At 35.4% G+C, this 20,519-nt stretch overlaps 1 protein-coding gene across 2 annotated transcripts in view; it reads left to right on the top strand.

The window, feature by feature from the left end:
• hdac9b (histone deacetylase 9b) overlaps nucleotides 1–5,166 on the top strand; it is a 49,203-nt gene extending 44,037 nt beyond the window's left edge. For both annotated transcript variants that reach the window (XM_056476058.1, XM_056476057.1), the window contains exon 11: nucleotides 4,416–5,166. In XM_056476058.1, the coding sequence (XP_056332033.1) occupies nucleotides 4,416–4,715 (300 nt within the window). In that variant the 3' untranslated portion in view covers nucleotides 4,716–5,166. The remainder of the gene's footprint in view (nucleotides 1–4,415) is intronic.
• Nucleotides 5,167–20,519: the final 15,353 nt, after the last annotated feature.

Raw genomic sequence — 20,519 nt, 5'->3', positions numbered from 1 at the left:
AAAAGTGCATGCATTAAAAGCTACAAATAAAGCCTGAATCCATGCACCTAAAGAGATGCCTTATGACCAATGAGAAAGCAGTTTCACTCCCATGTGACCTTCATAAATACATTCTGCTGAACATTGAAATGCTGCCATGTGAAAACAAACTGAACCATGAAAAAAATACAGCATTAAAACAAAAGTCACACCTAAAATAGCACTAAAACACTGTTAACACTTTCACAGGAAGATAAGGATGAAGCTTGATGATTGTAACGTCATCCTAAAACACATTTTCCCTGAAATACCATTCAGTTCACATGGGAACTAAAGTTGGACAGGCCATCTCCATTATGTGAGGGAAAAACCTGTATGGGGTTTAAAAGCGGCACTTGAATTAGAATAGCTTAAGGCATCAGTTGCATGCTAACACCACAAAATTGCATAGGGACAAGTTCAAATGGGCACCAAAGTGGAGAGAATACATACTTCTGTTCCCCTGTGGAAATATTTGTGTTTCTGTGCACCAGCAGCCATGACCTGGCCATCCGTTTAAGTGCAATTATTCTGCCGCGCATGCAAGGTTAGCGACACGGGAGGCTCGCGCTGTGAAAGAGTCCATTGTTAGCCAGAGCCTGCAGATTGATCTGCCTTATTATTGCTGAGAGAGCTATGGGAAATTCAAGGTTACAAGTGCAATTTTCAGACATGAAGATCAAAAGTGCCCAGAGAGCACTTGTTTTGCCTATTTATTGTTATGTCCACAGTAGAAAAAAACAGTAGAGGAAAACAGTCTGGTCTGGGTCATGAAAACTGACTTGTTATTTTGTGTTAAAGTAATGTAAAACTAGGAAATCATGTTTTGTCAGTGCAAAAAAAGAGAGATTTGCTTAATTATTTACTTTAAAAGAGCTGCTATGAAAAGTTCTTGGGCTCTATCATACACCTGATGCAAGACGTGTTTGGCGCAAGTTGTTGCTATTTTCAGACCAGCGCAACCTTAATTTCACATTTTGCACTACGCTGTTTAAATAGCAAATCCATTTGCGCCACTTTGTGGACTCGTGGATGTGCTGGGCTATAAAGGAGGTGTGTTATGCTATGTTCACACCAGACATAATCGTGCTACATTATGAGTACTTGCTTCATTAACGTATCAAATCCGCTTCATTTATGTCAAATTCACTTCACAATAGATGCAGATTTGCGTCATGGGCAGGGCTTCTGTCTGCCAGGTGACTCTAGCTTCATTGCTAAATGGATGGATTTTTTTAACATGGATTTTATTGAGAAAATAGCTGTGTTCATGTGCTTTAGGAATGCTGATAAACAGCGTTGATTCATTTGGAGCCGAGTCCACTAGATCCTTTCAGAGGTGCACCCATCTCTGTGAGTTCATCAACTCCTCCAGAAACTATAGCTGAATGATGGAAGCTTTTAGCGGTGCTTCTGACTGAGCCAAGCCCAGCTTGATGAACTGCTGTCCGTTGTCATCAAGAGGATTTTGCTCCGGGACACCAACAACAGGCGATAAGTCATAATCACGCCCCTTCAAGAGAAAGCTCCTGATTGGTTAAGGAGGCGCCAGCTGAAGCTCAGATTTTCCAACTTGAGTGATTCACGTAAAACGCTCAACTCGCGTGGCTTCATTTGCGCAAATCGAGTCACTCGCTCCGCCTCATTCACACATATCATGCTGCAGGATGTCTAACTCTATGTGGGTTCAAACACTTACAAACCACTTAATGAATGCTAAATGCACAGCAATATACAAATATCTTTACATATTCATTTGCTGGAAATTAGAACTAAATTTAGAAAGAGTTTTGAAACAAATCTTTGCGATTAACAAGCAAAATTAAATATGTAGGCTAATGGATGTCTTCAGTGGAGTGCGTACAACATCGTTTCTTTATCAATGAAAGTAAAGAGTAAAATAAAGAGAAAGAGGCTGAATGGAGGAGGCTTGTTCTTTATCCTCGCGCTGCAGATGGTCTGTTTAACTGTTTTCTCCCTAGTGATGCGCTCAGTTTTTCCACTTACAAAGTCCGCCATGTGATTAGCAAATGCGCCATGTCGGGACGCGACTGACTATTAAAGGGAATAGGAGATGAGTCTTTGATTGGTTTAATGCACGTTATGCTCAAAACACACCCATATCTCTTTAAGAGAATTAGCACAACCATGTGCCAGGGCGCAGAGCATATTTTTCCGTCATTAAAATAGCAAAACTGGATTCGTACACGCCCTTAATGCTTTTTGCGCCATGCACTTTAGACTTTGTGCCTAGGTCATTAAAATAGAGCCCCTTGTTCACATTGATTTCTCATGAATTTAGAAAACTTTTTTATTATTTTCAAAAAAAGTTGTATTTATTACAAATTTTATTTAACATTGTTTATAATCACTATATATGTATTAGTGCTTCACGATATTAGAAAAATTTGACATTGCAATATTTTTTCTCTGCGATATATTGCAATATAAATACAGTTTCACCAGATGACTTAAATAGCTCTATTTGGAAAGTCATTCAATTAGATTTATTGGGGTCATTTTATATGGCACTGAAATATAAATATATTTTTATATAAGTTAGTATATACATATAATAAACAAACAATGAAGAAAATATTAAATTGAAATAAACACTGCTTTATGGTTTTCTAAAATTAAATAATCTTCATCATATAAATTATTTAATATGAAGAATATTTTTTTTAACTTCTTTATGCACTATTAAAATGCTTTAAACTCTCTTAAAATGTTCACAAAGGCAAAGGTCTTAAAGCACTTTGCAGATGATAAACCTTCACTCTATTATATATATATATATATATATATATATATATATATATATATATATATATATATATATATATATATATATATATATATATATTTGTTTGCACCACATTACTTTGAATTGGTAGACAAAATTTAGGTTTTCAACTACTTTTCAATTTGATTTATAAAAATAATTATAGAACATTATGACAAGCGTCTACCATAACCTTTCTATAATTTCATTATTTTGATGAATATTTTTAATATAGTACAGTTGCATCACACTGACATGAGTATACTTTTCATTTTAATTCAGAAATTCAATGATTCTTTCCATAAAATAGGAATATTAATATTAAATTGGATATTTTTATTATTTTTAATTAGCATATTTATTCCCCCAAACGTGACTGAAAATAGTTTTTAATAATTATTCACAACAACTAAATAATCTCATAGATAGCCTGCCAATGATTCAGCTCATATTTATAAATTACAATTAATGTTATTTTTTTATTCAAAAACATAAACATTCATTTATTTATTTATTTGTTTGTTTGTTTATTTATATGTTTTTTTGTTTGTTTGTTTTTTTGCCAAGAGGAAAACTACTGATTTCACATTGTACTATAAAAGTCCTATAAATGGAAGTGACTTCTAATTATTCGCAGTAATTAATAGCAAGAAAATAATCTCTCTTTTTGCAAAGCCTGTTACCCTAAACTGCTGTAGCTGGAATAAATAAATAGATGATTTCTAAGGGAAATTAGGTCATGAATGCTGTGAAATCAGGGATTAGCTTTCTGGTTTAATAGCCCAATGTTTTACCTGCGCTAAATAGGGCACCTGTGTAATTGTACATCCGCTTACAGGCTTTAGAAGAAGATATTAAAAGTATTTGACTAATTCCAGGCACATATATTTACTTGATGCAGGCTATATTTATAACGCTGAGCATCTTCCTCACCTTTCGGCTTTTATTCCAGTTCTGGTAAATGTTTGTGTTACTCACTCATTGACTGAAATTATTATGTACACTGACAGAACATTCAATCTGACGTCACTGTATCACATTTTCTGGGTCCAAACACTCTGTCAGATGCCAAAAGCAAACAACAAAATGTATTAATCACAGTGAGCTGGAATACTAGAAAAAGGCCTGAATGAGTAAGCACTAGTATACATATATATATATATATATATATATATATATATATATATATATATATATATATATATATATATATATATATATATATATATTTATTTATTTATTTATTTATTTTTTAAGCACTATCTGAAGTATAGGCCTAAGTATCAAATGACTAAGTACTAGTACTTAATGGAAAATATACTAGTCTTTAAAAAGTAAGTAGTAACATGAAAATAGATACTAGCACTGGTTATAGATGAAATGTCAAATTGGCTTGCCATAAAGATTCTAGTAACTAAAAAAAAATAAGCACTAGTAACGTAAAAATTTATACTAGTAGGGGTAACTGATTAATTGTCAAGGCTTGCTATATACAAAGAAAAGCATCATGGGGAATAGGACAAAAAGCTTATTCCATACGTCACAACAACAAACCAATAGTAAATCCATATATATTTTTTTTATTCTCTCTTTCTTTCTCTCTCACCAACAGATGCTTTCAAAATCCATCGAGCAGCTCCGTCAGCCAAACGTCCACCTGCAGGAGTCAGAGGAGGAAGAAGAAGACTGTCAGGAACAGGCCATGCAGGAGGAGAGCTCGCCCTCTGGTGGCGTCATACGGAAGCACAGCCCCCAGAACACCTCCGGCTCACCAACCATCCCACTGGACTTTCACCCCGGCGTCATCCGGGTCAAAGAGGAGCCCGGCGCCAGCGATGACGAGACAATGGCCACTCAGAGCTCCTACATTCACCAGGTTAAAGGCAGGATGGTGATCCAGGCCATGATATGAAGAAACATAATACACAGAGCCATTTGCTTTCAGAGCTTCGGAACTGGTCTCATTCGTGAACTTGTGAAGTGATCTTTCTGTATTGTACGTTGTATGTTTTGTATATAATTGAATAAGAATTTAGCCGACTGAGTCTTTTAAATGCTAAGAAAACAAAGTCGGAATAATAATTTAAGAAATCCTTTCTACTTTCTACCGGTCCATTGAGAAACTGCAACTCTCAAAGCTCTCGTAGGATCTTTCTGTGATTTTTCCCCATGGCACTATGGAGTTCTTATCTTTGCTTTATTATAAATGTTATAATGAAGATATGTTACGGTATGTAAGAGATTTAAGAAAAAAAAAAACTTTGTTAAGAAATTCTCGTGATTGATGTCTGGAAGCAAGAACTTTCACACAACATCCGAATTAAGGAATAGTTTGAGTTCAGTACAAATCCCGCTCAAATGACAGCACTTTTTGAATATATATATATATATATATATATATATATATATATATATATATATATATATATATATATTAACATTAAAGATTGACCTTTATAAACGTATAAATATAATTTAGGAAAGCACTTTCATTATTATGTGTTTCGAAAGAAAGCTTTTTCAAACATTTACGGCCGTTTTAAGAGGGGTTGTAGATGTTCCGTTGTTGTAAAATGGCAATGAAGTTGTAAATTTAGACACAGACAAGGTTTGTAAGCACTTAAATCATGTTCAAGCTCTATTCAGTCTCCCCAGGATTTTGCGAGCCCATGGTTCTTGAGATAAAAAATTTAAGCAAATAATGCCATAGGGTTTCAGAAAAGCCATAATAAAACGAGTCATTTAAGGCCTTAAGTATTAAAAACATATGCCTGCAAAATACTGGAGGAGTTAAGACCAAGAATATTAGCTATAACAATAACTTTCTTAACATCCACAATAACCTTATGCTCATCATTAGTTCAGTTTTGTGTCTAGTGCTTAAATGCTACATTGCGCAACACCTGTAAAAAATCTTCTAATTCCAGTTGCGAATCCAATGACATTTTTCTGTCATTATTATTGGTGTATTTTTTCAGTCCTTGTTGTAAATTAAATCATTCATGTTGTCATTGGTGTGAAAAGACAGTTACATGGATAGTTCACCAAAATAAATTTATGATCTACTTAATCTCCCTCGTGTGGTTTTAAACCTTTATATTTTTTCATTCAGTTGAACACAAAAGATTTTCTGATAAATGCTTGTTGATGATACGCATATTATGAAAATTAATGGGTGCCATCAACCAGCATTCTTCAAAATTGCTTATTTTGTGTTTAACTGAAGAAAGAAATAAAAATAGGTGAGTACAGAGATTTTTCATTAAGGGGATCAAAAATTCTAATTCTCACTTATTCCAAACCTGCATGAGTTTCTTTCATCTGCTGAGCTGAAAATAAGATTTTTTGATACTAGTTTATTATAACCATTCACTTCCATAGGATTTTTTTGGTTTTCCTACTGTGGACGTGAATGGTTAATATTAAGAATAATTCCTTACATTTATATAGTGCTTTTCTGGACACTCAAAGTGCTTTACACATTGGGGGGAATCTCCTCATCCACCACAAGTGTGCAGCCATATTGCGCCAGACTGCACACCACACACCAGCTGATTGGTGGAGAGAAGACAGTGATGAAACCAATTATGACCAGGATGTCGAGGTTAAACCCCTACTCTTTTTGGATGGACATCCTGGCATTTTTAACAACCACAGAGAGTTGGGACCTTGGTTTAACGTCTCATCCGAAAGACGGCGCTCACTGAGCAGTAAAGAGTCCCCTTCACTATACTGGGGCGTTAGGACCCACACGGACCACAGGTTAAGCGCCCCCTGTTGGCCTCACTAACACCACTTCCAGCAGCAACCTAGCTTTCCCATGTGGTCTCCTATCCAGGTACTTACCGGGCGGAGCCCTGTTTAGCTTCAGTGGTTACCATCAACAGTTTGGCTATACCAATATTATTTTTCCAAATATCTACTGTTCACAAGAGGAAAGAAACCATTTCAGGTTTAGAGGCTAAGAAAATGATGACAAAACTGTAATTTTTTGCTGAACGTTTCCTTTAACATATTGTTTTGAAACTGAGTATTTGAACAACTTGGCCCAGTTCACTTTCTTACATTTGTTTCATTGTAAGCCAAGTGCTGTCGATTGAGCTTGACTTGTATCGAATCCGATATGTTCCTTTAACAGTTGGAACAAGATCTGATAAGCTCTAGAATGACATTCTGTGTTCCTTGTTCTCTTGTGGGCTGAATCGAAGGCTGTCCCAGGATGGCGAGCGGCACTCTCTGCTCCTCGCTGAATTCTGAGAGTTGTAGAGGAAATGCCTGGTGGAAGCCAGGAATCAGAGTGATTCATGAGCACAGGAATGCTGGGAGAGGACAAATCCACGCCGAAGTCAGAGAGCCCAGCAGTGACTCTGATTTACTGTTGAGGCAAATTACAAAGTGAGTGAGGAGAGGGCGGGGGGAGTCCCTTTTAAAACCAATCATTTCCTCTGTATTCCCATGTGATGTGTTTACCACCACATGCAGGCTTGATGTTTTTTGAGTAGGAAAAAAAAAAGTAATAGTTATGTTCTCGCCTGAGGCGGTGTTGCAATTCGAAGTGCTCAGATCAACTCCTGTGATATCTCCATGAAATTGTCGTATTTTTTATTTATTTTTTGTTAGCGAGTCATTTTCTCCTTTTTTATTTTTTGCTTTTGGTGTAAAATGATTTGTTTTTGTAAATGAAGTCCTCTGAAAAACACACAAAAAGAGGAAAACATGTTTAATTGATGTGAGCCATCACTATGTCTACAAATAGCCTGTGAGTCAACCTGAGCTGGCCTGTTTCGTTCCTGTTGTCTGTTCCACTGTTCTGGATGTTAATGCAAACTGTCTGCTAGCGATAGACTGTCACATTTAGTTTGTAACCGTACTTGTTCCCGTCTGTCACAGATCACCTTTTATATAAATAAAGTTCTTTTCCATCCTGTACTTGCATGTGCGGTCTTTTTACTGGATTATTTAATGATCGATTTTCCAAAATTAAAAGAAAGTAACACAGTTGCTCCATAATAACTTTCCCACACTCAGACGGATTCCAGCTTCTGATTCTGGGCGATACAGAGGTTTTAGTCTCTGACTTTGAAGGCATTCGGAACGTGGCTTTGAAGTGAACATGAGAGGTTCCCTAAGCTGTTAAGATAAAGTGAACCTCAAGACGGTGATATATAACCTGGGCTAAAGCGACTAGGCCAAGTTTAACCAATTATGCAGGGTAGGCTTAGCTGGGGGCTCGGACAATACCCTTTCTGAATCAACAATCTAAACACAGTGTGCTACCTGTAAATGGCTGATTTGAATGGTTTTTAGTTGATCAGTTATTAATCATTTTGAATCATTGACTTAATCTAAAAAAATAAGCATTAAAGGGCACCTATGGTGAAAAATCTACTTTTCAAGCTCTTTGTAGAGAAATGTGTGTAAGTATAGTGTATAAACTGTCATATTGGGGTGATATAAACACACCCAGTCCTTTTTTTTTTTTCAAATTTAACAACATAAAAACGGTGGACCAATTGGAGCGGTTTTCAAATCAACCGCAACTTTACGTAGGAGTGCGCTCCCCCTGCCCACCAATATTGATTGACAGCTGCGCGCATTAACATGTCCCGGTAGTCACGTGTATAATCATATCAACAAGACAGGACGAGCGCAAAGCAACCGGAAATAAAAGGTCTGTTCAGTTTGTTAGGATCATCAATCATCACCAAGCGTGATCAAGAATAAGTTTCACATGTTTAAAATGTTTTAAAACAGTGCACGTGTGTAATGAATTATAGCGATTCACTTCAGATTCACTTAATCAGCACAGCCGCATATCAGAACTATTATAAAAGAAGACGGTTCAGTCCCGGTTTGTAGACGTTAAATCAGGTTTATTTTGCACATTAACATAACAGATATCCATACAGCAGTGGATATTACCAGTATCATGTCACATATGGTGCAATATGCAGCGAGTGCAAAGCTTAACGCGCTGTCTCTCTGTGTGTGTATGTGTGTGTGTGTCTGCGCTATGTTTGTGTGTGTCTGCGGTATGTGTGTGTGTGTGTCTGCGCTATGTGTGTCCTCGCTGTGTGTGTGCGTGAACTTTGTAATGACATTTTGTGTGACTCATTGTTGCAACTCCACAAAAAAATGCATCAAATACTGATTGTTAGTTCTTACTGTAGTATTTCTCACAAACGTTACGTGAGAACTGCTTCCTGAGGCAGCCGAGGGCAGCGATTGCTGACAGGCACGTGGGAACGGTGGGTGGGGAGGACCAGAGATGTATAGTAACGAAGTAGAACTACTTCACTACTGTACTTAAGTACTAAAAGGCAGTATCTGTACTTTACTGGAGTATTGTTTTTTTCTCCTACTTCCACTTTTACTTAAGTACATATTTTCGATGAGTTTAATACTTTTACTCCGATAGATTTTTTATGAGCTGCATCATTACTCGTTACTAGAGGTGTCAAAATGGTCGATATCGGTTCAGTAATAGATCATAACGGGTTATTACGTACTGACGTCATTTATCTCCTATGTGCGGTGTCGCAAGACTATGGCGAAGGACGGAGGCGCGAGGGCGAGTGAAGGCGGCACAGCACACGAGCCGCTATTTCACTACTACAGAGAAATGTTGTGAGACTCCATCTCTGCCTCTCTCACTTTGGACATTTAACTTTTCATCTCCTCTTGGCTGTTAAAGCGATACTTGTGGATCCAGACCTGGGGTGTATGAGGTGCAAGTTTTCTCCACTGTGTCTATTATAGATTACCTGTGATAACCGCGTATTATACATACATAGACTGTAACCGCGGCTGTTCTTCCCGCCATCAGTGAACAACGCTTTCATTTCTAAAGCCGATAGCAGCCCTTTCTGTTGAGAAGGTGAAGACAATAACCAATCAATGGGGTGTAAGACCTCGCCTGTCAGCGTTTAAAAAGCAGGCGGGAGAATATTTACATTAGTTTATTTGTTATAAATGCTCATGCTGTCTTCTGTGCATGAGTTTTGTTTGATACATTCAGAAAGAGTGTTTTCTTTGAGCGGGTCAAATTAAGGGTACAGTTCATATATATTACTGCTGTATTAAAGGACACAATTTTATTACAAGTAACCATTTAACTGTCACACCAAGAAAAAAAACAATAGAATTTTTTTATTTATTGCATTTCTTAACTCCTAATGTCGCTAGTTAACACAATCAATACATTTTCCCCCAGCATATCCCATAATTTCTAAAATATCAGCCTCTACCAAATGGTTGAGATGTTGGTTTATGGTAAAAGTACCAGAATGAATAAATATACTATAAAAATATGAAAAATATGAAGTTTAAGACCAATTTAATTAAAACATAATCAAAATGAAAATTTTTGAATACTAAATCATAGCCATAAGCCATAAAATATTTCAGATTTTCATTTAACACAGTAATATACACGTTTTCTTTTTTTACAATAAAATCAAAATCAAGTGAATTAGAAAGTTCGTTTACAGCGTTCACAACCAGTAAATTGTGCTCCAAAAATGGGTTTCAATAGCGTTTTGAGTGGATTATGGACTGTTTTTGTGACACTCAACTTTGAAAGGTGTGTGTTAAAGCTGTTATAATCTGTCAGATCTGTGGTTCAAGCGTGAGAGAAAAACAGTATTGTAAGTCATGTTTCTTTTCGTTCTGCTTAATGACGTGCCCCTAAAAAGAGATTTAAAATAAACAAAACAATATGATGTCTTTTGACTGCATTCTTTAATAACTACATTACACAATACTTGTACTTTTACTTTCAGTACTTGAGTAGTAAATTTTGAAATACACTACTTGCAATACTTAAGTACAAAAAATGTTGAATACTTTAGTACTTCCACTTAAGTATGGTGCTTAAAGAGCACTTTTACTTCTACTCAAGTCACTTTTTGATAGAGTACTTGTACTTTTACTGGGTCTCTAGTACTTTATACATCTCTGGGGAGGACTAGCCTTAAAGGCCCAGTACAAAAAAACAGCAACAACTTTTTTCCCAGCTATAATACAGACACTTCAAACAGCTATAATAAATAAACTGATGGGTGTTTTGAGCTAAAACTTTAAAGACACATTCTGGGGACACAAAAGACTTATATTAAGTATGAAAAAAGGAGTAACCTATGTGCACTTTAAATGTTATGAACGTATGTGGAATTTTGTGTATATTATAATTGCTATTACATATATTGATATTGTTTGTTTTTCAAAAGTTTTGCAAGGAAATTTTCACAGTATATTCGATAATATTTTTTCTTATGGAGAAAGTCGTATTTGTTTTATTTTGGCTAGAATAAAAGTAGTTTTTTTAACCATTTTTAGGTCAAAATTATTAGCCCCTTTAAGCAAGTTTTTTCGACTGTCTATCGAACAAACCATCATTATACAAAGATTACCTAATTACCCTAACCTGCCTAGCTAAACTAATTAACCTAGTTAACCCTTTAAATTGCTCTTTAAGCTGAATACTAGTGTCTTGAAAAATATCTAGTAAAATGTTATTTACTTTCATCATGGCAAAGATAAAATAAATGAGTTATTAGAAATGAGTTAATAAAATTATTATGTTTTGAAATGTGTTGAAAAAATGTTCTGTTTGTTAAATAGAAATTGGGGTAAAAATAAACAAGGGGGTAATAATTCAGGGGGCTAATAATTCTGACTTCAACTGTATATATAAAATAGTAATAAATGGTTATGTCACTTGGTTTAAAACCACAATAGGGCTTAATCAAAACCCCAAAACGGCTCTATAATATTCAGATCTGGTCACTGTGTAGGCCATTTGTGTGTGTATTGGTGCATTATCATCCTGATACACAGCACTGCCTTCAGAATACACAGTCATACCTACAAATACATAAAAATAGGCATATCGCCAACCTGATTTCACCAAGTAGGACATGCTCCTGGATTAACATCTATGTTGATTCTGGAACAATATTCAAATAAGCCAATTTCTACAGTACATGATTGTTATCCAATTATTATTCCCCTCAGCTTTTGGGAATCATTTACAGTTATGGTTGGATTTAGGGCAAGGGAATACTGTAGGTATGGATTACATTTTTGAACAAAAAATGATGTTCCAGGATCTTCATAGATGTTAATCAAGGATCACATCATACTTGGAAAAATCATGACATATGTGGGCATACAGTATACTGGTGTTTACTCATTAACCTCAGTAAGATATAACCACTAACTTTTTTTTAATAATCTAATTTTGCAACTCCCTTAAAGTTAAACTGTAGAGTTTTACCATTCTTGAATACATTCAGCTAATCTCCAGGTCTTGTGGGGGCACTTTTAGCTTAGCTTAGCATAAATCATTGAACCAGCCTAAACCATTAGCATCTTGCTAAAAATGACTGGAGTTTTGAAAGTCTTTCTATTGAAAGCTTGACTATTCTGTAGTTACATTGTGTTTTAAAACTAACTGAAAATGAAATGATTGGCTAGGAAATATATTCTCATTTTGGTGTATTAATCAAGGTATGGTATACTGAACCATTGCTCCAGCAGGCGGAATGATAGAGGTCTTGTAAAATGAGCCTGTTTCCATTAAAGTGGAGTGTTCCTTAATGTTAAACATCTTTAGTGGTGGTGATTTATTATTTTTGAAAAATGCTGACAGCCAAATCATTTATAGTTCCCCTTGACCTCCACTGTATTTGACTCTCATTCGATCGTCCATACAGTTAGGGGGAATTGTTTAATTATTTCTTCAAATGATCTTATTTGTTGTTCCACTAAAGAAAAAAAGTGACACAAGGGTAAAAAAATGATGACAGAAATGTAATTTTTTGGATGAACAACCCATGTAATGCATCTAACTTAAAAAACATAGCAAAAATTACAGTAATAAGATGTCAAACTGTGTCTGTTTTTGGCACCTTTTGCTGTGTAATGGATAGAAAATGTCAAGTCCAGTATTACTTACAGTCCACATTCATGAAAAGAGTGTTTTTTTTCCTTTTGTTTTTGGCATGGATGTACTAATGCCAATAAGACGATGAAATGAGAAGTGTCTGTGTGTGTGCGTGTGTGTGTGTGTGTGTGTGTGTTTTGTCCTTTCCATTTGCCTTGACCAAACTTAAGGTGTGATACAAGACTGCTGAGACTGTCCTGGCAGCCAGCAAAGGAAACAGAATTTCTTTTCAAGAAAATTTTTTAAAACGCCCACCCGGGATCCAAATTTATATCAAATAAAAAAAATAGTGTGAACTATAAAGGCTCCTCTCTGGTGTGGAATCATTTATTTTGGAGAAACGTCCATGCCCAGTTCCCTAGGGGCCTGGTGTTGGTCTTATTTTTGCAGCCTGTCAAACCAAATGTACATGGTGTGCTGTTCAATTGTTCGACTGCTTCCAAGTTGGCTGACTGTGATTGACTGGCAATAAACTATGCTTTGCTTAACTGACAGATCGTGGGCATTACATCAATGGAGAAATCCTGTCATTGGATTCATCACGAGACATATAATATATCTGCAAAGCAAAATAAAAGAGTGGTAACTGCTTGATGGGGACATTGCGGCTCACGCTAGGTTATCATTACCCATTATGTAAAGCTATTTGGTGGTTTTGCAACGTCTCACGTTGTATGGTCAAGACCTCTTTCAGTAGACGTCAGTTTAATGCAAGCAGCCAGAATGGGAGAGCGAGACACTGGGACAGCCAGCTTTCGTCTCGCCCTTTGTTTTTAGGGAGAACTGCAGTCCTCCACCCTCAAATGAGTGAAAAGGAAGAAAAGTTGCCTTAATACTGACCCGGAGAAATGTTGCTGGCCTTACTGGCCAACATCATCCGACCTGTTATCATGACTCCAGCTGCATTGATCTTCTTTGTCATGTTTAATGAGGTAAGTGAATGGTGAGTGGACGTTCAAAGAGCTGGCAGCGTGCGAGCCCTGCTGTATCTCACCGTCAGATTGGTTGGCTGATAGGTGAGGGTGAGGAAGAGCAGTGGCCAGGGATAAGGGCTCCCGTGGGTAAGTGCTGACTCCACTTTAAAGCAAAGGAGCAGACAAGGAATTCAGGAAGAAGTTAGCTATTTAAAGTTTGTGTGAAATCAAAATGTATGATTTATGTTAATTAACCATGGTTTATTAATTTATTATGTTGAACAATCAATCCATACTTAGTTAATTTACTGCAAAAGGTTGTTTCTTTAATCTCCAGTCAAACTCTGACCACTTGTTTCCACTTGGTCCTTCTCTGTTGATGTCAGTTTCATGATACTGCCTCAATATTCTAAACTATACCCCTCTTATTGTTAGCTTTCTACAAATGAATGATTTAAAAAAAAAAAAAAGCTCGGCCCCCAATTCAATATTCTGTTTCAGTTGAAGTAAATCAGCTTATTGAAATAATATTACCCCCAATTTCCAGAGGGGGAATTTTTATCTCCAATTTACTATATATACGTATATATATATATATATATATATATATATATATATATATATATATATATATATATATATATATGCAACCTCATGGCTTTCACATTATACGTGATTAAAATCATCAAGTAGGACATGTTCTTGGATTAACATCTATGATTATCCTGGAACAACATTCCAATAAGCCAATCAGAATTAAGAGATACATTTACCATTTATGTTAATTTTAGGCATACGGTTAAGGTTAATGCACTTCTACATGATTTTAATCCAACTTTTGTTCCCCTATGATTTTGTAAATAAATTCTAGTTATGGATGACGTGCGTAGGCATATACTGGTTTTTACTGATTTACCTATCACTGACTTTTTTAATAGGCTAAATTACAACTCCCTTAGAGTTAAACTATAGTTTTACCATTCTTGAATACATGTCCTACTTGTCCTACAATTAAAAATTAAACGAGAACACATATTCGCAACATTGGTTCATTCTAAAAACGTCCCCTATATATACATTTCTGGCGATCATGAATTATGTAGCCAAAATATGTATGGCTGCATTTCTTCTTTAAAACGAACGCTACAGGGTGGTATGATGCCATTCCTTTTCTTGCGTACCAGCTGACCGCTTACCTCGTATGGATGGCTTTCCCGCTGTTACCAGTTTGTCCAGTTAACTGGCCAAGTACATTATACTTGAGATGCAGAGGAGTTGCCCACGACAGTGTCAGTGGAACAGTTCCAGAAAGCAGGAAAGATAAAAAATAAACAAAATGAACAAGGAAATAACAGGGTGAGAATGTGGTAAAATCTGAAAATGAAGAAATGAATGGCTCCTTACATTTTAAATATATCAATAGTATTATAGATTGGTTTGGCAAAAGTTCATTACACCTTAATATTGGAAAAACAAAAGAGTTTTAATAATACAAAATAATTTTAATAGTAATGTAGAGGCTGTTTATAAGAAGGCAAATCAGCGCCTCAGTCTCCTCCACAAGTTGAGAAGTTTAATGTTAGTACACAGACTTTAAACATGTCATATAGATCATTAATAGAGAGTGTTCTCACATATAATATTGTTTCATGGTTTGGTAACACAATACTTAAACAGAAGAAGAAATTATCGCAAATTATCAATCAGGCAAATAAGATAACTGGTCACAAACAACATTCACTGCAGATTCTATTTGACTCCTTTATGGAAAAAACAGCAGTTGCGAATATTAAAGATAATACACATCCCTTTCACTCAGCATTTGAATTGTTGCCATCAGGACGCAGGTTTAGAATTCCTAAAGCCTGAAGAAAAGCTTATAAAAAGTCATTTATCCCAATTGCAGTTGTTGTTTTAAATCGGATCACTGTTGAAGTCAATTGGGGTGGTTGTCAAGAATGATGTGCAGTAATATGTAGGGGGCTAATTTGGTTTTTTTAAATTTTTAACTTATGTTGTTGTCTTGATGAGTGTTGTTATTGTGTGATTGTTGTATGTATGCAATTGTTGTCTTTAATCCAGTGTAAAGACAAATTTCCTTTCTGTGCCAAGCAGAATGGACAATAAAGTTTAAACTTAAATGTGGTAAAAATCAGACGAGGGCTTTTCTTTTTCTGGATCTGAAAAAAACAAACAAATAAAAGTTATGTTATTTATTATTAACCCTCATGTTGTTTCAATCCCCTGAGACCTTCGTTTGCTTTCAGAAAACCATAAAAAGGTTTTCGACATCATATTAGGGTACATGTTTACAATGAACAATATGTACTTACCTGCTGACTCTAACGGTAATACTAAATTCCATCTTTATCAATTAAAATACAATGATATTAAATACTGTTATGTTATGCTAAGGGACATCACGGTGGCGCAGTGGGTAGTACAATCACCTCACAGCAAGAAGGTTGCTGGTTCAAGCCCCGGCTGGGTCAGTTGGCATTTCTGTGTGAAGTTTGCATGTTCTCCCCGAGTTCGCGTGGGTTTCCTCCGGGTGCTCCAGATTCCCCCACAGTCCAAAGACATGCGCTATAGGTGAATTGGTTAAGCTAAATTGTCCGTAGTGTATGTGTGTGAATGAGAGTGTATGTTTCCCAGTGATGGGTTGCAGCTGGATTGGCATCCACTGTGTAAAACATGCTGGATAAGTTTGCGGATCATTCCACTGTGGTGACCCCTGATTAATAAAGGGACAAAGCCGAAAAGAAGATTAATGAATGAATGTTGTGCTAAAAAAATCATGCTAAATGTACACTGTAAAAATATGCTGAGTTTGTGTTGGAACATGAAGAAATTAAGTTAACTTATTAGATTTTACAAATTTAGGTGGATTAGATAAAAACAATTAAGTTCTCTCTTAAAACTCAAGGACTGTGTTGTTTCAGCACACTTTAATAAGTAGTTTGAACAAACAGCAAACAATCATTTTTTAGTGTAGATGAAAACGTACTATTAATGTTACTACTGTACAAAAACATTCTGTTTGTAAGTTTTAAGAGACCCTTCACAATCCTCTGTGTTCAGAGAATGTTTCCCGTTAGATGAGGTTAAAGACAGAAGCATGAATCTGAAAGAGAAAAAGGAAAAGAAATGGTGAGAAGAGTAGAAAGAAAATGAGGCATTGATTTCCATGGCCAGGTCATTTTTATTTTTCAACCTTTTTTATGTGCTTTCCCAGTTCGACTGTACGTGCTCCAGGGCTCATAAAGCAGACCTTTGGCTGGGGACCTCTGGAGTTAGTTGGGCAGGACATGTTTCTAAGAGTTGCTTGAATGCACCGCCAGGCGGAACAGCACCCAGAGGACTCTTAAGCCTGTGATTTCTGCTTGCTGCTGGCGACGTGAGCTTGATCCTGCTTCCAGCTCAATCCTATACAGTTTGTGTCATTCGCAGCCTGTGTGATCATGGAGCAGAGGGGCTGCAGACAGCGAAGACTATTAAAAATGGAAATCATTCCATTCTGACTTCACAACTTGTCATCATACTGCTATAATTCTGTTTGAGGGATCCGTCTTGTTGGTGTTTCTGAATGTATAATAGAATCTGATACGCAAGCCAAGGCTGTCAGGTGTGCTGTAGTGAAACCAATAATTAAACATTTAAACATATAAGCCAACTTTAAGTTCATTCAATGCAGCCTGCTTATTTTTAACCAGTTATATATATATATATATATATATATATATATATATATATATATATATATATATATATATATATATATATATATATATATATATATATATATATATATATATATATATATATTATATATATATATATTCTTTATCTGTGTTTGATTTACTACAGTTTATTTATTTCAGCATCTACAAGTTTTTGTTTAAGAAGTTTTTTGTTGAAATGTGAATAAAATCTGAACACGAACGCAGGGAGAACATGCAAACTCCACACAGAAATGCCAACTGACCCAGCCGAGGCTCGAACCAGTGACCTTCTTGCTGTGAGGTGAATGCACTACCTACTGCGCCGCCACGTCCCCTCTTATTATTATTATTATTATTATTTATTTATTTATTTTTAATATTTCACAATGATCCCTCTAGTACATCATGGTATTATCTTTTGGCAAAAGCCTGTGTCATTTCCTGTCCTCAAAAAAAAAAAAAAATGCTGGTTGAATAAAAGTAACTTTTAGTCAGAATTTGCCAAGGTGTAGAACTTCAGGCTTGATTTCTTTTGTACTAAAAGGTAATTATATGTTGTATTATAATGAACCAAATACAATAATAAAAATAAAGATGTAAATGTTTCTTAATGGTATAAAAGGGTTCTAAAAATGGTAGTTTAAAGAACCTTAAATGTTCTTTATGGAACCCACAAAGGTTCTTCTATGACATCATTGACAAAACCCCATTTTGGAAACTTTATTTTTAAGAAGATAGACTAATAAACAACTTAAAGGCTCAATCCTGTTCATCTCAATCAGACTATGTATAGTTTGCTTAACTACTTCCAATTATTCAAAGGTGTCCTGAAATGACTGAAAATACAAGAGATGTGCTTGAATGATGTTATTGGCAATTCAGTTCAGTGATGCTTACGATGTACATGTAATGTTAATAAAGCCATTTAGTGCCAACCATCAAAGGAAAGCAGATCTGAATGTATATATATCGCTTTAACATTTAAAAAGGCTTTGTTTTTTTCTGAGGATGATAAACAATTTAGTAATCTAAAGAACTATTTGAAATTTTAAAGAATATTTTGTTAAAAAATAGGAAAACACAGCAAAAAGGTGGCACAGCATATACAATGCTGTATACTATATATATATATATATATATATATATATATATATATATATATATATATATATATATATATATATATATATATATATATATATATATATATATATATATATATAACAAGTATTATAATATTTGATATGTTTGGTAAATTAAAGGTTTATTAAGTAAATTAATGCTATGTTGTTCATCTGAAGGCTTTTTTTTTTGCACACATGGTATATACATGATTGGTCCTTTACATGTTTCTGTACAACAAAAACTTTCCTTATCCAAATAACCAGTTTGATAAATTCTTGTACGGCCATACATGTCTTATTATTTTATAAACCTTCCTGCTGAAAAATAAAAATAAACAAAATTTATGGACACACAAATATCTCTAGACTTTGTCTTGCAGACCAACACAATCTCACAGCAATCCGGTTTAGGGGTGGGGTTGGGTACCACCCCTCCTTTTTAAAATAGTACATTTTTGTACAAACGAGCCACTAAACTGACAAAACATAAAATAGTTACGTCTCCTTGTGAGATCAGACTGTGCAAACACATATCATCATAATAATCGTGTGTAAAAAATATTGGATGTTTAATGTAGATTCGGCATGTGCCTTTTTTAAAGCAATCTGTTTTTTCATTTTAATTATGTTTCTTGACACTTTTTTCTATTAAAAAACTGAATGATTTATGTAATTAAATTCATCTTATGAAAGAAAATGTCCCAGGGTCAGAAAAAATAACCCTACATCCACAGCAGAAACTGTATTAATATGCTTGGCTGTATGCAAGAGCAACATCTGCACAATAGGTGTAAGAAAAAAAAAACAGTTTTGACCAGAAATATTTATGCACAGTTTGGCTGTAACAGAATTATATTGCACCCTTGATTTGATGTCCACCAGTTTACTAAAAAGTTCCTCTTTGCCAGCTTTAACCCACTGAGTGAGACAAACCTGTTACATTTAATATAAGCTTCAGCCTGAGGCAGGCAAACCTGAACTTTACACTGACTTTTATTGTACCCCAGATTCACAGTGTGACTAGAAAATGTAAGAGCGACGCGAAACACTGGCCCCAATGGTTACTCCTTCCAACTGTGTGATGACGTTATTTACACACCTCGAGGGAGAACTGAGCTAGTAGTGACAGTTATAGTGCTTCAAACTTGTGTTTCATGAATAAAGTGCAAGGTTACCACACTGCATGCCTGCGTTATCAGCCTTATCTTCCAAATGTTCTCCTCAGAGAGCAGTCACTGACATATTGTGGATAATGAACACTTTTCTCTCTGCTGCAGATGAAGGGAGTCATTTAGGAACTTGTCATTCTTTCTCTGCGATGCAAAATTGCTGTGAAAAAGGTCTGTGCTATCTCTAGATATCATTGCGCATACGCAGCCAAACCTGACAAGTCTATTCATCACACTCCAACCAGTGAAGTTAAAAAAATACAGGCCAAAAAGTTTTTTTTATGTGCTTGTGAACCTGCCGGGACTGCATGATTATTTACATAAATAAAAATTTCTAACTAAATGTTCACACATTTAATGTGACACAAAAGAATAAAGAGTGCTGTAGATATGTGTAATAGTGTCGTCAAATATCTTCATGTCAGGTCAAGTTTAAATCTTAAAACCCAAAGTATTCTTAAGCATTTTATGTTAAGGTCTGTATACAAATTTTTGCATACTCTACATCCACCACGTCATAGTTTGACTACAAGGTGTCAAAGATGAACCAGGCAGATGTTTCACGAATAACAGCTAAAGGTGGACAAAGCAAAAGTGACTTAGTCTGAAGAGTGCTTTTGTGAGGCGATTAAAAAATCTATGCAACTCTACACAATATTGTCACTTAACCCTTGTGTTCTGTTGGGGATGTTTTTATCCACTCTGGGGTGATCTTGTATCTTAATTTGGCCATTACCTTTTCTGTATTTAAGCTAGCAGAAGGATTTTTGGTGGCAAATCTTATTTTGACATATATTTTGGGAAAATGCTTCGAATTTTTTTATGATACACTCTAAACAAA

This window comes from Danio aesculapii, chromosome 16 (assembly GCF_903798145.1).
Source record: "Danio aesculapii chromosome 16, fDanAes4.1, whole genome shotgun sequence".
NCBI lineage: Eukaryota > Metazoa > Chordata > Actinopteri > Cypriniformes > Danionidae > Danio > Danio aesculapii.
This window is presented reverse-complemented; position numbering and strand designations above follow the sequence as displayed.